Source organism: Candoia aspera, chromosome 5 (genome assembly GCF_035149785.1).
Source record: "Candoia aspera isolate rCanAsp1 chromosome 5, rCanAsp1.hap2, whole genome shotgun sequence".
Lineage (NCBI taxonomy): Eukaryota > Metazoa > Chordata > Lepidosauria > Squamata > Boidae > Candoia > Candoia aspera.
This window is the reverse complement of record NC_086157.1, coordinates 32,349,124-32,370,636: the sequence shown is the minus strand read 5'-3', so window position 1 is coordinate 32,370,636 and position 21,513 is coordinate 32,349,124. Positions and strand designations below refer to the sequence as shown.

At 40.9% G+C, this 21,513-nt stretch overlaps 2 protein-coding genes across 4 annotated transcripts in view; one reads left to right on the top strand and one right to left on the bottom strand.

Annotated features, from left to right (window-relative positions):
• The window catches only part of SEPTIN10 (septin 10), a 50,006-nt gene extending 38,614 nt beyond the window's left edge, over nucleotides 1-11,392 (bottom strand). For 2 of the 3 annotated variants that reach the window (XM_063304901.1, XM_063304902.1), the window contains exon 1: nucleotides 11,288-11,392. In XM_063304901.1, the coding sequence (XP_063160971.1) occupies nucleotides 11,288-11,317 (30 nt within the window). In that variant the 5' untranslated portion in view covers nucleotides 11,318-11,392. The remainder of the gene's footprint in view (nucleotides 1-11,287) is intronic. The other variant, XM_063304903.1, reaches the window with a different exon arrangement.
• Nucleotides 11,393-11,619: 227 nt separating this feature from the next.
• Nucleotides 11,620-18,101, top strand: SOWAHC (sosondowah ankyrin repeat domain family member C). The gene has a single exon (XM_063304900.1). The coding sequence runs from the start codon at nucleotides 11,927-11,929 to the stop codon at nucleotides 13,628-13,630; it is 1,704 nt and encodes a 567-aa protein (XP_063160970.1). The 5' UTR covers nucleotides 11,620-11,926; the 3' UTR covers nucleotides 13,631-18,101.
• The last annotated feature ends 3,412 nt before the right edge of the window (nucleotides 18,102-21,513 follow it).

Here is a 21,513-nt window from a genome sequence, read left to right as displayed (position 1 = left end):
AGACTTAGAAATTTTGGTCAAACCACTAATCTAGGTAATGAATGAGATTCAACAACATGAAGAACTTCTTTCATCATGGAAAAAACTTCATCTCTCTGATCTACAAGAATAGAAATGACCCAGCCCATAACAAGTCATATAGATCTATTTCTTTATTGAATGTATACTACAAGCTTTTTGTTGCAATACTTGAAAGGATAATGATTTTTAATTGAATCAATACATCCTGACCAGTTCAGTTTCTTCCAATAAGCAGTATATGTCATGTTCGCCGTTTCAATGTCTTTGATACATCGTAACGTTTCGCATGTCATTAGCAGGATACGTGTTTCATCTTTCTCGGGAGGATGGGAGTACTTATCTTTTGGCTTTGCTGTGGAATGTATTTGTATTATCTACTGCGCTCAAGGTTACTTTCCCAGGCTAGCAACTCTGACGATTGCTAGCACCTGTGCCGGGCGGGGCTGTTACGAGGGAGGCGGGATACATTTGCACCAAGGGTTTAAGTTTGTATTTGGCGCGCTTTTGCTCATTCTCAGCTTTCTCTGTATTTGCCTTTAGTTCTTTAATAAATCAGATTTCATATAGCAGCCTCTTGTGAGTCTGAGTATTTGGGCTAGGGCAATCGTTACAGTATAGGGTAAAGGTAAAGGTTTCCCTTGACATAAAGTCCAGTCGTGTCCGACTCTAGGGGGCGGTGCTCATCTCCGTTTCTAAGCCTTTAGAGCCAGCGTTGTCCGTAGACACTTCTGGGTCATGTGGCCAGCATGACTCACGGAACGCCGTTACCTTCCCGCTGAAGCGGTACCAATTAATCTACTCACATTTGCATGTTTTTGAACTGCTTGGTGTGCAGGAGCTGGGACTAGCAACGGGAGCTCACCCCGCCGCGCGGTTTCGAACCGCCGACCTTCTGATCGACAGCTCAGCGGTTTAACCCGCAGCGCCACCGCATCCCTAATAAGCAGTATACTCTAGCTTTAAAAGAACTGGAAAAACAAAGGGGAGTACTGAGACCCTGGACTGAATTTGGAAACCTTATAACAGAGGTTTGGAGTATTTGGTGGGCCTTATTTATAAATTGCTGATGAATTCAGAAACGGAAAAGTTAAAGACTGTACAATTAAATGGAGACAAAATTTAGATATAATAATTGATATACAACAATGAGAAATTCACACTGAATATTATACTTAGAGAAAACTGGTATAAGATGCTTTACTGCTAGTCTGGTCTGGTGTATCCGTTCAGTCGTGTCTGACTCTTGGTCACTTTGTGGATCAATGCTCTCCATGCCTTTCTATCTCTTACGGCTTCCTTTAGTTCCATCAAAGTCATTCCAGTGTCCCTTCTGATGGTGTCAAGCCAGTGAGTCCTAGGGCGGCCCCTTCTTCTTTTACCACTGACTAATCCCAGCATAACTGTCTTTTCGAATGAGTCGGCTCGCATAACATGACTGAAGTATGACAGTTTTTGTTCGGCGATCTTGGCTTCCAGGGATATTTTTGGTTTGACTCTGTCTAGGACTTCCTTGTTGATAATCTTCACTGTCCATGAGATGCATAGTAGGCATTTCCACCACAATCCAAATGCATCTATCTTTCTCCTATCCGCCTTCCTCAAAGTCCAAGTTTCACAACCATATGTAGCTATTGGAAATACGATCATATTAACTGCACTTGGTTGGGAGGCTGATATCTTTATTCTTCCAGACGTTATTTATTCTGGTCATTGTTGTTCTTCCAAGCGCTATATGTCTTCTGATCTCCGGGCTGCAGTCACCCTTTTGATCAATTTTAGAGCCAAGGAGTTAAACTCCTTTAGTGCTTCAATTACCTCACTGTTGATCTTAACACTGACTTGCACGTTCTCTGCCGTTGTCATTATCTTTGTTTTCTTGGTGTTAAGGCGCAATCCAAGTTTTTCACTTTCATCTTTGTTAGGATTAGCCATTCTAGATATTCTTTACTTTCCGCCAGCAGTATCATCTGCAAAACAAAGGTTGATGTTCCTACTTCCAATTTTTACCCCAACATTAGATTCTTCCAGATGTGCCTTTCTCATAACCACTTCTGCGTACATGTTGAATAATGAAGGTGATAGAATATAACCCTGACAAGTGCCTTTTCCAATTTTGAATCATTCTGTGTCTCCATATGCTGTTCTTACATTTGCTTCTTGATCAGAGTACAGAGATCGTATCAGTTGGATAAAGCGTGATGACTGCTAGTATACTACTCCAGTACTAAAATGGTCAGTTCATGTCATGAGTACTGATGGCGAGCAGGAGGGGACCTCTATCCAGGGGGGAAAACGCATGTGTAGTACTGAGGAATTAAGCAGCCATTCAAAGAGACACAGATCAGACCCGCCTTAACTTTTGGGGTTTATCTGTCTGGGTTTTTCCCACGCTTCTTCAGTTTGTTAGGATTTTCTGTCTTATGTAGCAGCAATAAACACTAGAGACCTATTCCTCGTCTCAGCGTGATTCCTGACTGTTAGGACAGTTCATTCTCTAAAAACCATTAAAATGTAACAACCAGTTTAGAATATTTTTACATATCTTGTAGCAATTTTGTAAAGCTCAACACTTATGGAAAGTGATTTAAATAGATTGAAGCACACTTTAAAATATGAATTTCCTTTCCAACCTATTTTTTAAATTAAGTATTACTAGATCTTACATTCTTCAGCAAAGGATCGTTACCTTGTCGTGGTGCTGGAGCTTGAGCACCTCAATGATGCCATGAGCTAAACCGTGAAGGGGCACCCAAGACGGGAAGGTCATGACAGAGAGATCAGACTAAATGCGATCCCTGGGGAAGGTAATGGCAACCCACCCCAGTATTCTTGCCATGAAAACTAAATGGATCAGTACAACCAGAGATATGTCGGTATACCATCGGAAGATGAGACCCCCAGGTCAGAAGATGGTCAAAATGCTACTGGGGAGGAACAGAAGATGAATTCAACTAGCCCCAGACATGATGACGCAGCTAGCTCAAAGCCAAAAGGACGGCTAGCGGCCGACGGTGCTGGTGGTGAACGGCGAATCCGATGTTCTAAGGATCAACACACCATTGGAACCTGGAATGTAAGATCTATGAGCCAGGGCAAATTGGATGTGGTTATTGGTGAGATGTCAAGATTAAAGATAGACATTTTGGGCATCAGTGAACTGAAATGGACTGGAATGGGCCACTTCACATCAAATGACCACCAGAACTACTACTGTGGACAAGAGGACCACAGAAGAAATGGAGTAGCCTTCATAATTAATAGTAAAGTGGCTAAAGCAGTGCTTGGATACAATCCAAAAAACGATAGAATGACCTCAATTCGAATTCAGGGCAAGCCATCTAACATCACAGTGATCCAAATATACGCCCCAACCACAGATGCTGAAGAAGCTGAAGTAGAGCAGTTCTATGAGGATCTGCAGCACCTACTGGACAACACGCCTAAAAGAGATGTTATTTTCATCACGGGAGACTGGAATGCTAAGGTGGGCAGTCAAATGACACCTGGTATTACAGGTAAGCATGGCCTGGGAGAACAAAATGAAGCAGGACATAGGCTGTTAGAATTTTGCCAAGACAACTCACTCTGCATAACAAACACTCTCTTCCAGCAACCTAAGAGACGGCTTTATACATGGACTTCCCCAGATGGACAACACCAAAATCAGATTGACTACATCCTTTGCAGCCAAAGGTGGCGGACATCTATACAGTCGGTAAAAACAAGACCTAGAGCTGACTGTAGATCACGAACTTCTTCTTGCACAATTTAGGATCAGACTAAAGAGATTAGGGAAGACCCACAGATCAGCTAGATATGAGCTCACTAATATTCCTAACGAATATGCAGTGGAGGTGAAGAATAGATTTAAGAGACTGGACTTAGTAGATAGGGTCCCAGAAGAACTCTGGACAGAAGTTCGCAGCATTGTTCAGGAGGCGGCAACAAAATACATCCCAAAGAAAGAGAAAACCAAGAAGGCAAAATGGCTGTCTGCTGAGACACTAGAAGTAGCCCAAGAAAGAAGGAAAGCAAAAGGCAACAGTGATAGGAGGAGATATGCCCAATTAAATGCAAAATTCCAGAGGTTAGCCAGAAGAGATAAGGAATTATTTTTAAACAAGCAATGCACGGAAGTGGAAGAAGACAAGAGAATAGGAAGGACAAGAGACCTCTTCCAGAAAATTAGAAACATCGGAGGTAAATTCCAGGCCAAAATGGGTATGTTCAAAAACAAAGATGGCAAGGACCTAACAGAAGAAGAAGAGATCAAGAAAAGGTGGCAAGAATACACGGAAGACCTGTATAGGAAGGATAGCAATATCGGGGATAGCTTTGACGGTGTGGTCAGTGAGCTAGAGCCAGACATCCTGAAGAGTGAGGTTGAATGGGCCTTAAGAAGCATTGCTAATAACAAGGCAGCAGGAGACGACGGCATCCCAGCTGAACTGTTCAAAACCTTGCAATATGATGCTGTCAAGGTAATGCATGCTATATGCCAGCGAATTTGGAAAACACAAGAATGGCCATCAGATTGGAAAAAATCAATTTATATCCCCATACCAAAAAAGGGGAACACTAAAGAATGTTCAAACTATCGAACAGTGGCACTCATTTCACATGCCAGTAAGGTAATGCTCAAGATCCTGCAAGGTACACTTCAGCAATTCATGGAGCGAGAATTGCCAGATGTACAAGCTGGGTTTAGAAAAGGCAGAGGAACTAGGGACCAAATTGCCAATATCCGCTGGATAATGGAAAAAGCCAGGGAGTTTCAGAAAATCATCTTGTTTTATTGACTATTCTAAAACCTTTGACTGTGTGGACCATAACAAATTGTGGCAAGTTCGTAGTGGTATGGGGATACCAAGTCATCTTGTCTGCCTCCTGAAGAATCTGTATAACGACCAAGTAGCAACAGTAAGAACAGACCATGGAACAACGGACTGGTTTAAGATTGGGAAAGGAGTACGGCAGGGCTGTATACTCTCACCCTACCTATTCAACTTGTACGCAGAACACATCATGTGACATGCTGGGCTTGAGGAATCCAAGGCTGGAGTTAAAATCGCTGGAGGAAACATTAACAAACTCAGATATGCAGATGATACCACTTTGATGGCTGAAAGTGAAGAGGAACTGAGGAGCCTTATGATGAAGGTGAAAGAAGAAAGTGCAAAAGCTGGTTTGCAGCTAAACCTCAAAAAAACCAAGATTATGGCAACCAGCTTGATTGATAACTGGCAAATAGAGGGAGAAAATGTAGAGGCAGTGAAAGACTTTATATTTCTAGGTGCGAAGATTACTGCAGATGCTGACTGCAGTCAGGAAATCAGAAGACGCTTAATCCTTGGGAGAAGAGCAATGACAAATCTCTATAAAATAGTTCAGAGCAGAGACATCACACTGACAACAAAGGTCCGCATAGTTAAAGCAATGGTGTTCCCCGTAGTAACATATGGCTGCGAGAGCTGGACCATAAGGAAGGCTGAGAGAAGGAAGTTAGATGCTTTGGAACTGTGGTGTTGGAGGAAAATTCTGAGAGTGCCTTGGACTGCAAGAAGATCAAACCAGTCCATCCTCCAGGAAATAAAGCCAGACTGCTCACTTGAGGGAATGATATTAAAGGCAAAACTGAAATACTTTGGCCACATAATGAGAAGACAGGACACCCTGGAGAAGATGCTGATGCTAGGGAGAGTGGAAGGCAAAAGGAAGAGGGGCCGACCAAGGGCAAGATGGATAGATGATATTCTAGAGGTGATGGATTCGTCCCTGGGGGAGCTTGGGGTGTTGACGACCGACAGGAAGCTCTGGCGTGGGCTGGTCCATGAGGTCACGAAGAGTCGGAAGCGACTAAACGAATAAACAACAAAAAGTCTTACTTTCCCACAAAGTATACTGAATTAGCTTTGTACACAGTATCTGCTGCCAAGATACTCTACACTTCCTATTGAAGAGTACGAACAGTTCCTTTTGCAGAAGAATGGGTAATTAAACTCTGGGAAAATGCCTCACTTTCAAAAACAACTTGTATTTCAAAAGTAAGTGTGACACAGAATTTAATTCAATTGGAAAACCATCTTTAGATTATAACTCTACATAGGGACTGGTACCACATCTGAAATTTGGGTTTCTCTTAACATAAAGTCTTCAATTACTTGGGTGGAAATTACACTAATTCTTAATATCAGTGCTGATATTAATATATGTGAAAGGTGAAATGTCCCCTGTGCAAGCACCGAGCCATGTCTGACCCTTTGGGGGAACGCCACTTCTGTGACATTTTCTTGGCAGACTATAGCGGGGTGGTTTGCCATTGCCTTCCCCAGTCATCCCATTCCCCAGCAAGCTGGGTGCTCATTTTACTGACCTCGGAAGGAGAGAAGGCTGAGTTGACCTGAGCTAGCTACCCAAGAATCCAGCTTCTGCTGGGATTGAACTCGGGTTGTGGGGAGAGTTTCGGTTGCAATACTGCCACTTACCACTCTGTGCCACACAAGGCATAATGTATACTGTGCTGATTATTGCTGTTGATATTCATATATTACTTGGGTCTTAACAGTGATTTGTAGTTTTAAAATTATATAGTATAGTCAGTCATTTAAAACTAAACAATGGAATATTGAACTTTTTAACTTAATTCATGATGCTTGAAAATTCTGTGTTTATCCACCTTGCACCTTATTTTTCCTTTTTTTCTTTTTCTGCATCTTTTTTGTCTTTTCCTAAAAATGATTAAAAATATAATTTAAAAAGTTAAATAATGAAAACACAGTAAAAGCAACAATTTTGTATTACCTCTTGTAGAAAAACGCTAATTGCCATTTGGCAAATTATCTTTTTTAAAAAAGCAAGTAAAATCTTAGCTCTGAAGAACTACTTTTGGCAAGAGTGAATCACTAGAATGAACATATAATTGAATATGCATTTTTAACCAGGATGTAAATTGTCTCAGTGAAACTATTTTTCACAACGCTGCTGCAACCAGCATATCAGAAATACCAAGCCAATTATTTCTCTGTGTCCCTGAATCTTTGCCAAAGAACATACTTGTAGATGCAAGTTTTAATCAGGAAGCTAAGTGACTCAAGTGTCTGAGATACGGAAATCTTTTGAAGGGCTTGAACATCTATATAACTTTGCTATAAATCTTTTATATTGGTATTATGAATTCATACTAGTATATTTTTCATTACCTTTTTCTCTTAAATCTGCACAAATCTTCACCTGAAGAAGCCATTACTCTTACAGAATGCATTCTTCATCTACCATATGCACTTCAAAAATTAGCAATACACAATGGACAACAATAACCAAGGCTAATGCGTTATCATCTAGAGTGCTATACAGTAGTCAAAATATACTCATTTGTTGGTTATGCAACAAGTACACTCACAACTATACTGCCAAAGCACAGTTTGGACCCAGCTTTTAAAAAATAAAAAGTTATAGATCCTATAGGGTGTATCACTCACTGTTCTTTTCAAACAGACAATCTAATTATCTCATAACAGAATGGGAACAGTAAATGTATCCGATTCAAATCTAAGCAAAGGAAATCAGTGTATAAATTCTATAAAATCTCATAATACTCCAAATATAACAAACTTAAATTTTGACGTATTACCATTTAATAGGTGATACTACACTGTTTTTTCACAGTAAAAGATACACTTTTCATATCATTTATTTATTTATTTAAATCTCAAGCTTGTACTACCGCCCATCTCCCCCCAGGGAGGGACTCTGAATGGTTTACAATAAATTAATCAATTAAAACATCAAAACAATAATCATAATGAAACATAAAATATAATACAATACAATATAAAATTAAAAAATAGAATAGAAATCCAGATGGCTGTAAAAGATCATAAATATGAGGGGAGCACTCTAAGGTGCCAGCCATCCCCAAGAATGACTCCCCCCCTCCCCACCCCAAGCCCTGCGGCAAAGTCAAGTCTTCAGGGACTTCCTGAAGGTCAAAAGGAATGGGCTTGCTTGACCTCTGGGGCTTGCTTGACCTCTGGTGGCAGGATGTTCCAGAGGGCGGGTGCCACTGCAGAGAAGGCTCACTTCCTGGACCCTGCCAGATGGAATTCTCTTACAAATGACGTCAGCAACATGCCCTCTCTGCATGACCAGGTGGGACAGGTTGATGTCATGGGGACGAGACGGTCCCTCAGGTCCTATACATGTGTATTTTATGAACTAAGACTGTAATCCAGATCAATTATGCAGTATTCTCTGTTCTTATTTACAAGAGAAATGTACTTGAGAAATTAAAAAAAAACAGGTATGCACTGAAGTCAGTTTTGCTCAAAGTCACAGCATCCAAATAAACATAAGCAGACAAGTTTTCACGCCATGTACTCCTTTTCCCTTCTCCTGTGTATACAGTAGGAGATGAGCAACTTTGAACAGTCTGTAAAAACTCAGCAAGCTTGCCATTTTGTACAAATACAGGGTGGTGTATCATAACAGTAAACATAACTTATGGTAAACTGCAACTGCCAGCATCATTTTCTCCCTTTGTATACGAAGGAGATAGAAGAGGATCAATCATAAAAGTAAAGGGGGAAGTCACAGTCATGCCACTGAAGTCCCATCCCTTGGTTTTATGAAGCTGACAACATTTCAAAGATTTTCAAATGGCTAAAACAAAGACTTCTCATTATATATGTCTAATATTTCCCTAGAAAGTGTTATTGTTATTTGCCTACTGCATTCATATTGTAGTTTTAGGATTGTTCATAAATTACCACAGGTTTTTATATATTTTTAAATGTATGAGCTATCCTATACTCCACTTATAAATGAGGTAAGATATGAGGGTTTTTAAATAATACATATAAATAGGATCTGTCCAGAACAGCAGCTGAATAGTACACTAAAACATACAATTATTCAAAACATTACTGCTTTTTTTCCTCATTATTCCATGATAATAACAGCCTGTGGATAAATTAGTATGCAATTCATTTTATAACTTCAGACAGGGAAGCCCATAATTTGCATAGCTATTCTTTTCTTATGGAAAGAAAGGCTGTGCTAAGTTGATTCAAAGAAGTAAGGAAGAAAATATGAGTGTTACTTTATTTGTTGTAAGGGATGAGTGCTGATTTGCCAGCATAAAGGATCCTTGATTATAGAATAGTGCTGGGTGTGGAAGAAAATCCTTGCTTACAAAGGCACATAAAACTATTCAAAGGTTATATTTAATGACAGCAACCTGACACAAATTAATATATTGTGAATGTAAACTGGCTTATGCTACAGAGGCAATTCAGATACATGTGTGCATACACACACACACACACACACACACACATATCTGAATTGCCTCTGCAGCATAAGCCAGTTTACATTCATATATATATAGATACAGCTGAATTACATCGGTAGCATAAAGCTACTGACAATGCAATGCTGTTCACATTCACTAAAAAGTAAATTTTATTGTGTTCAATGGAACTGTCTCCCAAGCAAATTATTATTGGACGGCAGCAACAATATGGTATAATACAGTATGTGAATTTAATTTTAAGTTAAATGTGTGTGTGAAAGTTGATCATATCTGCACTCACTGAACTCCCAAATAACTAATGAAGAAGGAACTGTTTTTAGTTGTGATACTTCAGACTGGAGGTATACACAAATGTGGCTGAATGCTGTTAAACACACAGACAACTTTCCAGCACACAAAAGAATTAGATCCGTGCATGTGTAAGGGAGACAAGTTCTAATCTACTCTTCTTCCCTAACACCTAGTTTCCTATATATAGAGTTTCTTATATAGAAATATTCCACTTGAAGTGATAGAACTCAAAAACAGGGCTGCAGAAAAAAAATCTTACAAGGCAAGAGTTCTATAGAAAAGTTAGAAGATGAGTATTCAGGCAGTTTCTCATGCAGAAAATATAAAATAGAGAAGTGTTCCTTGAAGAACTAATAATAGATGGGATGCCTGGGAATTTGTAACAGCAGTGCATGGAAATAGTAAGGTAAAGATACAGAAAGAGAAATAGAAGCCAATGAGTAACAGGGGCAGTGGATGGATGACATTCCAGAGGTGACGGACTCATCCCTGGGGGAGCCTGGGGTGTTGGCGACCGACAGGAAGCTCTGGCGTGGGCTGGTCCATGAAGTCACGAAGAGTCGGAAGCGAATGAACAAATAAACAACAGGGGCATAGATCTAGATTTAATCCAGTAAACTGATGCCACAGTAAATCTGTTAGCAGTCTTTAACGTCTTAGAAGAGTCATTTGAGAAAAACTTGCTAGAGCAGATGCTGACATGCATGCATGTTCTTTAGAAAACAAGCAACAAACTTATATAGGTCTATTTTTTGCATAAGGCTGCATACTTTTAACATTAAAGGTCCTCCCGAATGAAGCTCAACTTCTAACGAGTTACACAAACACTGTCCACAAAGTTTTCTGGCAACATTATGGAAGTGGTTTGTTATTGCTTCTTTCAGAATGCTTTTCTGACTTTCCAGTCTACGCTATAGTTCAGGAAATCTCCCATCCAAGTCCTAACCAACCCGAATCCTACTTAGTTTCTAACCCAGGCACAGCCAGCCATGTGCCACCACCAGCTAAGAACTCTACCTATATTTGAAAGTAAATCCCCTAAACTCTCAGAAGCTAATGCAATGTCCTGATTAGGGACACTGGATTAGAATGAGGCAAAGACAAGTTCACTTGTACTCAGATGTGGAAAGTCAGGGAACTGACTGGGCTGATCAGTATCTCTCAGGTCAACCTACCTCATAAGGTACAATATCTCGAGTTCCTGGAGGAAAGGGAAGTATGAATCCAACTAATAACAATGTCTATAATATAAAAAATTATCTAAACAAACAATCACTGACCTTGGGGTCGCAAAAATTCCTAAAGGTTGGTGCTTTCGGATTTAGGCAAAGCAGCTTTTCTGTCATAAAGCTATAAGCGCTGCGGGGAAGCTGGAAACTTTTACATGGAAATAATGAAAAAAGTCTGGGTCCTGCAGAACTGCCCTTCTGGATTATTTATGCCCGACCCTGTGCCCAGTAAGACGAACCCTGCCCGCCGAAATCAATGGAGTGAGAAACCTCTTGAGGGTTGCAACTTCCTCTTTACCAGAAGTAAGCCCGGGCAGTCCAATGGGATTTCCTACCCACAAAGCAGGCGCGGGGCCGCAGCCCGAGAGGGGCCGTTGCCGCCCGACCAAGGTCGGCTCTCCCTCTGCCCACACCCCGGGGCGCGCGCGGGACTTACCAGCTGCCGAGCCACATCGGAAGAAGCCATGACATGAGGGGAGGGGTCACCGCGCGCCAAAGACAATGGGGAGGGAGGGTGGCAGCCAGCGCCGAACTTCCAACTCCAATCCCAACAGCTGGAATGTAACTGCTGGTGATGAAAGGCCGCGTGAAAAGTAGGGCGGGACCAAGGCCTAGCCAATCCCGTTTCGACGGGAGAAGATGCTACACAAACCGCAAACGAACGTACGGGGAGGAGCGGTCCACGGGGAGAGCGATCTTAATATGGGAGTGGCCCGCGAGGGCGTGGTTCCGGACGAGCGCCCCTACCTTCTTTACTCAGCAGGGAGTTTCGTTAGAGCCTCTCGAGCGCCGAGATTCATGAAGCGAAGGGGAGGGGAGTTTGAAAACTGCAAATAGGCGCCTCCCTGTTTCCCTCGCGGACATCACGTGAGCAAGGAGGGGGCGCGCGCCTGGTGGGGTTCAGTAACGGAGGGAGGCGGAGAAGGAGAAGCCGCACTCAGGCGATGCCGCCGGGCGTCTGATGGCAGCGACCATGCCATGGAGGGCCGGGAGAAGGAGCCGGGCGGAAATCCCGCGCTGAAGGCTGGCGGTCGGAGTCGACAAGAGGGACGCCGCCAACGCTCCGTGGGCGCCCATGGCTGCGTCGGGAGCGCTGGACCATGACGCGGTGCTCCGATTCCTGGCAGAGCGCGGGGGCCGGGCTCGCAACGCCGACCTGTTGGAGCATTTCCGTGGCTTCCTTACCTCGCCGGATCCCCAACGTCGCGCACGGGACCGCGAGCACTTTAAGGAGCTGGTCAACGCCGTGGCTACGGTGCGGCAGGAGCCCGGCTCCGGGGCCAAGTATGTGCAGTTGCGCAAGAGATATCGCGGCGCGGCCGGCGGTCGCAAACCCGAAGCCTCGGCGGCCTCTCTGGCCAAGGACGCCTTCAGGGCCGTCGGGCACCCCGAAGACACGCCGCGCCCCCCTGGCGCTCCTCGCAGCGCAGGCGAAGGGGACAGCGGGGACAACCAGGACGGAGGGGCGGCCCGCGAAGAGGAATCCGGTGCCGAACCGCTGAAGGAAGAGGCGGCGAGAGGGGACCCGTCTGCCGCCCTTGGAGAGCCGCCGCCCGAGGAGAGCGACTCTGCCGCCGCCGCCTCAGAAGGACCGCCGGAGGCACCTTCCCCCGGAGCCCCAGAGGCACCTCGTACGAGCCCAGAGAGCCCCGGAGGAGAAGGCGGCGGCAGCTGGGAGGAAGAGCGGAGCAGCCCACCGTGCCTTGAGGCGGCGCCGACGACGCCTTCGGGAGATACCACAGCCGGGGCTGAAGAAAAGCCCAGCGGGAACGGCGTTGAGGCCCTGCTCGACGAGGACTCGCCGCCCTCCACGAACCCGGGTGCCGGCGCCCCGGCGGGCGGAGCCTCCACCGGCGCCCACACACCCAGGTGCGGGCACAAGATCTTCCGGGAGCGGATGCTGGGCAGCTCCCCTCAACTGAAGCGCGGGGGGCTGCTGCACCGCGGCGGCAACGGGGTCAGCCGCGGCGGTGACTCGGACAGCGCCTCCCTGGCGTCTTCGTCGGCCGAGGACGAGAGTGGCAGCGGCGGGGGCTCGGTGGCCTTGGATCCGCTGGAGCACGCGTGGATGCTGTGCGCCTCGGACGGACACTGGGAAAGCCTGGAGAGTTTGCTGAGCTGCGAGCCGGCGCTGTTGGCCAAGCGCGACTTCATCACGGGCTTCACTTGCCTGCACTGGGCAGCCAAGCTGGGCCATCCCGAGCTCCTGGCCAGGCTGGTCAACTTCGCCCACCGGCAGCGCCTGCCCATCAACATTAACGCGCGCACGAGCGGCGGCTACACGGCGCTGCACCTGGCCGCCATGCACGGCCACTTGGAAGTGGTGAAGCTGCTCGTGGGCGCCTACGACGCTGATGTCGATATTCGGGATTACAGCGGCCGCAAGGCCTCGCACTACCTAAGCCGGGGCACGGCCGAAGAGGTACGCAGCCTTGTGGGGGCTTTGCAGGATGAGGTCGGCAGCGGGGCACCTAATGGCAGCAGCCGCTGGAGACTTTCCAAAGTGCTCCCCACTAACCTCATTTCCTACAAGCTTTCCCATCATCACCATGGGGATGAAAGGGAATCGGGAGACGGGTCAGCAGTGCCCAGCAAGAGCAAAGAACTCGGTAGGAAAGCCTTGGGCAGTGGTAGGATAAAACCCCGACTCAACAAAATCCGCTTCCATACCCAAATCATCCACACTACCCCTTCTTTCAGGGGGGATGCAGAAGAAGAAGAAGAAAGATCTATGAAAGCCTCCTTCAAACTCAGACCTAAATCCAATATTTTTGGTTAAAAGAACAAATGCGTCCTTTGTTTTGATGGGGACATTTTAAGGTAATCCCTGAAGGCAATGCCTTTAGTTGCCAAACAGAGTTAAATAGAATAAATATTTTGGTTAGGAACTTTTTAGGTTACATGTTTTTTAGGGCTACGTATTCAGTGATTAACAGAACCAACCCTTAAAACTTTTTGTTTTTAAAAATACAATTTTTCAAACTCTTGTTTTTTTAAAAGCATTGATCAAGTTTTATATTGGTTGCATAGTAAGAGCTGCTGTTTCTCCAGTGTGGCCAATATTCATTGAAACATTAAATATATGTCTGGGTTCTATCAAATTAAACTTGCATACAGTAGAGGCTTACATGGTGGAATACCACTCCATATACTAAAATTCATTGCACATAGAAAACTATCATGGGGAGAAGATAAAGCTTTAAATTTTCTTCATGATTTTAATTTTTTTGTGTGTGTGTGGAAGTATTTCACATTTTCCCATTTGCAGTGGGAAAAGGAATTTAGGATTTATAATGGATGAACAGGTATGATTAAGTCTTCCTGAGCAGCCAGTCGCCCATGCAAAGGTTCAATTTCCAAGGTTACCCCTAGCCAGGCTCCAATTGAACAGGGTGATTAAAATTGCTTGAGGAATATGTATTCCATTCTTAGTGTCCTTTCCAAGTGTTCTCTGTCACCATTCATGCACATTAGCATGACAAGGCAACCTCTGCTGCCTTGCCTTTTTTGCCCTAAAGATATGTGTTAAGACATATACATTGGGAAATGTATATAAAATGTTATATGACAACTGTGGTATAGGCTGTATTAATTATCCAGAATCTGTAAACTCAGTGGAAATTGTGCCATTGACTTTAGAAGGATACTCATTACACCTAATTTGTAAGGCTATACTTTTCTAATGGTACTTTTGAGCTCTGATCTTTGGCTATGTTTCATTTGCTGAGTGCAATGCCTTTGGGAAGGGGGGTACTAATAGTAGATAAAGTTAACTTGGTTTTGTTGTGAGACAAGGCTTTGATCAACAGTTTTGTTCTACAGCTGAACACTACTGAATTTGAAAAGATAATTTAGATGAAACGTTCCTCATGAATGGTTACAATAGAGCAGTGGTAATAAGCTTGTAGCACAACTTTCTTTTTATGTTGTAATTTCTGTAAACAATATTAGTCATTTGGATAAGCTGTCTTGAATATTAATTTTAGTGTTTAGCCATTAATTTGTTCAATATGAAATAGGAATCATTTTTAGTTATGAGAAAAATCTTAAAACTTTGAGTAGATCTCTTGGCATTCTGGAACACTTCCTGATTCAGAGATCAGGAAACAATGGAAGGCTGTCTAGAGTACTGAAACACCAATGAATACAGTGTCTAGCTTATAAATATGTACATAAATATTGCTATAGATAATTACAGCAGTTCCACAAGAATCCATGTTCATGTCACTGGATATGAAATGTAAACTCTGGTTTTATGCATATTCAGTCTGATATATAAGATACAGAATCAAAAAGCACACAATTCATTTGCTGATGCATGTTACAGAATGTTAGAGAATCTTTCATTACTTATATTTTGCTTAACGATTCTTTTTTTAAAAAAATAGTGAACCTGTGATTTTTAAAAAGCACACAATTCTTTATAGTGTGAAAATTAAACACTTTATTTTTTACTTTAAGAAATAGTAACAGTGTCTGGAAAGTTAGTAATATTTTTAAAAATATTCCAAATTTAGTGATTTTTATGAAATGTGTGTGTTAGCACTTTGTCTTCGAAAAATATCTGGGCTGGTCCTTAGATGCTGCTTATGTGACTATTAACAATCCAATGCTGCCAAATAAATGCAAAACTAGCTAAAGCATGTTTCCAAATTAGTTTTCAAATATTTTGGAAACGATAGTTTTATACTTATTTAAAGGCAGATTGCAGTTCTAAAACAATGGATACTGTTTTTTGAAAGATACTACAATAAATAATACCATAATTCCCATAAATTGCAAATTATATTAAAAAGAAAAGCTGTATAGCTGTCCCTTCTCTCATCACAACTATCTTTTTGGATGTTAACCATCATCTAATGAGTACCTATTGGTAATGCAATTTTAATTGTTTTGATTTTTTTTCGCACTGCAGGCTACCTCTACCTAACCAATGCATAGAGTATAATTTCTACATGGAAGATAGAAAACTTTGCAGTGTTACCTTTTTTATATACTTTGTCAGAAACTTGATAGTAGGAGTTTGACAAAAGTTGTAATTATATCCTTATTCAGATATATAATAGGGTCTAAAAACTTTGCTGAAAAAAGCTAAATTGTAAAGAACTGCTTACTGTACAAACTGTTACACTACTCTGGTACTTTTTTATGCACACAAAACAAACGCAAACATGTTTTCAATTCTAATTTATAAGCTATAATTACACGTGCCTTTGTTAACCATTGCAAACTACAAAGAAAGAGTTTTTTGAGTATTTCTCTTCTCATTTAAATAGGTTGAAGGCCACTAGTGTCTTTCTGTCAACATACAACTTGTAGCAAAACAAATATTCCAAAGTGTCATTCTGCACTATAGCACTAGAGGTTTATAATTTTAGCAAAGACTGTATAAGGGTTGAAAATTCTGCTGTGCAGAATAGTGTCTGAAGTACAGTATCTCTACAAATTTCAGTAAAATAACCTGAAATGAGTTCAGATTTATTGTGTGAGATATCAAAGACAAAGATATTCCACCACATCCTTTTTAAAATGTTTGCTCTGTAACAATTAAATTGCGCTCTATGGTATTTATAGCTGACATGAGGTTGCATTTTTGTAGGTGTTGTGTGTGTAAATGTTGATCTGAAAGTTAGGTCTAAAACATTACATATGCCATTAGTTTCTATCTGATAACTGCAGAAAAAAATATTTTGAATGTATTCTTCAAACAGCTGAAGCTTGTTATCACTGTGGAAATTTCAATGACTTTAGGCACTAGCTTCAGGGTCTGTCACAAACTAGTAATAGGAGTACAAGAATTTGCAAATATTACATGACATTGGTGCACAATGTAAAATTCTGAAAGCTTACAGGGGGTATAATACTTTGACTCTAAATACTGAAAACTGGTTTCTTGTGTGCATGTTTCTTTTTCACAACTATAGGTAGATGTACATGAGAAACTAAGGCCTGCAGATTGTAAAAGTACATGAAGAATCAATTTTGATAATACAAAAATCAGGTTGACTTAATATGTAAATTACATAACTAACACAGAGGAACACTAGCAGTTTTTTGCTCAAACCACAGTCCATGTTTACCAAGCTCAAACATGTAGTCTACTTCCCAGTAATAGAAATGTTTCATTTTAATCTTTGTTACATAACTGGCATGCCAACATTTAACGTAAAAATGAGACTTAAGTGGAATGAAACTGGGTATCTTGAGCTGTTTCTTTCTGAGGAGGTACAAAATTAATGCTCTGTTGCACACCCACTAGCTATTGAGATTAGTTGAATTTATTTCTAGCAACCATACATGAGAATAGGTTGTAATTTTTGCTACCTTATCACTGAATGGAATAGTTTTTTCCAATACTGTCTTGGTAAAAACTGATTATGTATCTGAATGAATGGTTGAGTAAAGATTTACTATAAACCTAGCTCTTTTAATTAATTAAATTGTCATTGTAATTTTCATTTTGGAATTATAACTTGTAATCTTTTAATATTGGGCTTGTTGAACTAACTTCAATGGAAGTCCAACATTTCTTGCTTTACAGATGTGAAATTACTGTGCTTGTGTCACAATAATCATAATCAAATTTATCTGTGCAGGAAAAGATACAATTGTCATACCAACTGAAGTTGATATTAGCATACTTTACTATGGAAGCTACCTGGACCTTGATCGATAGTATTGGGTCTAGAAATACTTCCAGTCTTCCTTCAGGTATGGAATATGTCTCATCCAGAACGTGTACATTATTTTAACATTCTAAAATCAAAAAGGATTGTTTACTGCACTATGTTGGAAGATTTGATTTGAAATTGTTCAAGTGTAAAAACATTGCAAATTACCATAATTATTTGGTTGTCATAGCTACTTGTGTTGAATATCCAGGAATAATCATGTTAATACAAACATTGCAAAAATGCCTGACATTTTTTCAGTCTTTTAAGAGAAGTTTGCACTAAACCAAAAATGAGGAAAGTTCCAAAGGTGCTTAGAAATGACTTCTTATAAATTCCATATATTCCTTAAACCAACATTTGTTGAGATTTACTGCCAGTTCTTTAAGAGAATATTTCAAGCAAAACTAACCTCTTCCTTCATGAAGAGCTGGTGCATATCAAGCAGCAAAGAATGATCTGCCAGTCAGAGCATGGGTTTATACATAACACTAAGCTAAACTCTGTGATTTGATTTTTGGGTTGATGTATTATGTGAATGGAGCCAGTTGTTCATGCAGTAAACCATGATTAAACGAACGTGACAGATGAAATCATTGGTCCATTGTGACCACTCTCCTTAATGAGGTGACCTTATATTTTATTTACTTTTCAAATTTCTATCACTGCCCATCTCGCCCGAAAAGGGGACTCTCTTATACAAGCTTCTCTTTCTTAGTATTTGCTATTTTTGTCTACAGTATCAAAATATTAATTTTACTGGATTGTTTCAACACAAAACACATGGAGCAGTTTGAAAGCTTCAAACTATGTCACAAAATATTTTCTATTGACATCCTGATATCTTGGTTCAACAATCCATTTTGTTCTAGTAATGGCAACTTAGCTAAAGCTTTGACTCAGAATAATACTACACACTTGTCAATATAAATTGAAAAACTGAGTTACTCTAGGGAACTGTTACTTCATCAAAATATACCCAGAGTAACACCCAGCTCACTATCCCATGTGCAAATTGGTAAATTTAATCCTGAAGTGTTCCCACCCCTAAACCAGATCAGAACGCCATCAGGACATCAATCACTACGGTTCTTGCTTTTGCATGTCAGAACAGCTCATTTCTTGCAGCATGGCTTTTATATCAATTAGGATTAATTCACTCAATTATACATGAATCTGTCCTATGTCCAAGCCAATATTATTTGAGTTACAAAAGCTTCGGAATGCAGACCCAATTATCCTCTTTCCTGCCAGTGCATCCAGAATTGTTTTAACTCAGATCCAAAACACATTCAGGGTTAATTAAGTCTCTCCAGAATTGTTGCTCATTATCCTGTCCTGTAACACTAATTTTGCTTTAGTCAAACCTGTCTTTAAAAATAAACTGGTGAAAACAACAACTTTCTCCTTCTGGCCCAAGTGATAAGGAGAATGATAAAGTTGATGTTTTCTTTTTTTATAAGTCTAGGAGGGATAAAGAAGCAGGGGAATCCCCCAGTCAGGATCTGGGGTAAGTATGGTCTGGACAAAACATCAGGCCATCAATGTGGCCGAAGTGGAGGAAGGGGATGAAATCTGGAAAAGGATTTCTTAAGATAACTTCATTTCCAGCTGGGATACATACAGACAAGCAGCTTAAGGCTGCACAGTGGAAAAACGTTTTGTATAAGGTAACAGATTTTTAAGGCTTGTGGTTGTGGCAGTTAACCTGTAAATTACTTGCTGGACCATGTCTGAATATAATGTTTTTGGAAGTGTTAGAACTCGAAGTGGGTCAAAATTATTTGGAATTTATAACTAAAACTTGGACAAGGCCCGCACTAGGTACTGATATGTGGCCACTTAGAAAGTGTTTTTATATTCTTAATTATAAGAGGCATTGTTTCTCTTCCCCTTTTTCTCTAAATCTGGCAATTTTGCACAACCCATTATTTCAATCAACCCCTGAGCTTTCTGCATGCACATCTGTCATTTTGATACTTCTTTTTTGTACTTATTTCTCAAATCCCATTCTCCCAAACCTGTCTGTATTCTGTTATGACTATTAAGCTTAATATCCAAGTTTTATCTGATGATACCGGATAATTTTTGTCTAGTTTCCAACCTCCCCTTTTTAGGGAAGGTCAGGGAGAAGGTAATCAGACTACAACTTCAAGGGGGCCCTGAAGGAAATTATCTGGAACCACTTCAGGCTGGATTTAGACCTGAGTACAGTACCAAGGCAGCACTGGTCACACTTTTAGATAACCTCTGGAGGGCTACAGATGGTGGTGGTGGTGCATCCATCCTGGCCCTCCTTGATCTCTCTGGCTTTTAATACCAACAATCATGCATAATTGTTTAATATGTGCAAAATTCACACGGATAAGTGCAGTTATAATACTGATGTGAAATGTTACCCAATATAGCACTTGAAACATCTGATGAAATTAGTGTCATTTTTAAAAAGTGCAAATTCAACAGTTGAGTTCACAGATGGCCAGTGTGGTACATAGTTTCATCTATTTTTTCCCCAGTATTTTTATTCCAGGCCCCAATCAAAAGCTGCTGCTAATGACACCTGCATTTCTCTGCCATAATATTCTATACAGTATATAATATGTTTCTTTAGATGAGGTCAGGGGAGTAGTCCCTTCAAAACAGATTTTTAAAAATATTTTTTAAAGATATTTTTTAAGATATATATCTATACATATTTTTAAGATATGTATATTTGGATTAACCATAACTGCTGTCAAATGCCAATATTTTTGTGAATCATAAAGCTAAATATTACATTACAATTGGGTGGTAAATAGTTAATTATGTATCAATATCAAGTAGGTTGTTGTATTGGAAGTGTTTGAGAGTAGGTGAAGACTATTGGAAATCAAAGCATTTTCAGCAATTAGCTTGTCTTAGAACATAGCTAGTATTAAACTGACCAAGTAAGCATCCTACTGCTTCACTGTAATTTGTATATAAGAAATTACTTCAAACTGTAACTATATGATCCAAGAATACTTGGCTCTGTGAGGGATACGCATGGCCTTAAATTCCAACAGATGGTAATTAAGGAGCTTACTACAATTACATCACAGAAAGAATACTACTGCTTAAAAGTGTCTTTGCAATTTCATTGATTGATTGCAACGCTTGGACCTATGGCTAGCTTTGTATTGATAGGACAGAGCCAAGCACACATAATTCAGTTAAAGTATTTCTCGGCCAGGATTTGTCTTTCAAAATTCTTTGCCTTTCACACCTTCGACAGTCTCATATCTGAAAAAACTACATGCATCTCCTTTAGCAGAGATTATGTTATAGGTATGCTGATTGCTGGTAATTGTAGTACATCTCTATATTGTAGACAATATTGGAGAAGGCTGGCATAAAAATGTGACATTGGGTGCCTGCAATCATTCCCAGACTGTTAAGGGCAATTGCTTGATGAAGTATGGGGGTGTGATGGGTTATTTATTTGTTAGTTTTATATCTGCATCTCCAGGAGCTCAAGGTGATAAATGTAACACTCCCTCCTCCATTTTTTTATGGTACAAGATGAAACATTGCCCAGACTCTTCTTGTAATGCATGCCTGAGGGATTGATTAGGGTGAGGTTCTCAGATTCTTTGAGATAGTTATATAAATGTTTCCTAGGTGACTCACAGGTTATGCAAATTGGTGCATAAATCCACCACACATACACTTTTATACATAAGTGGTCCAGTATATATACCTGCAATTAAAATAATTCTGTTCTTGTTTTACCTCAAGAAATGACAGCAAATGCTTAGTTATACATCATTTTTTATGTAAGAAATGGGGAGTGTAATGCAAGGACTATTTGGAAATCAAGTTCAATCTTTTAACAAGAGCTGCACTTAAAACTTTACCCTATTTTAGGAGCACTGAACAATAGGATTTGATCAAATGGGAAAAGTAAGCTTCATTATCCATGAATATGTTTGTTCAGCTCAAACTGTTGTTACATATGCATATATGCATCAAT

Coding starts and splice junctions, on each gene's coding strand:
- SOWAHC (XM_063304900.1), top strand. CDS start 11,927: ATGGCTGCGTCGGGAGCGCTGGACCATGACGCGGTGCTCCGATTCCTG.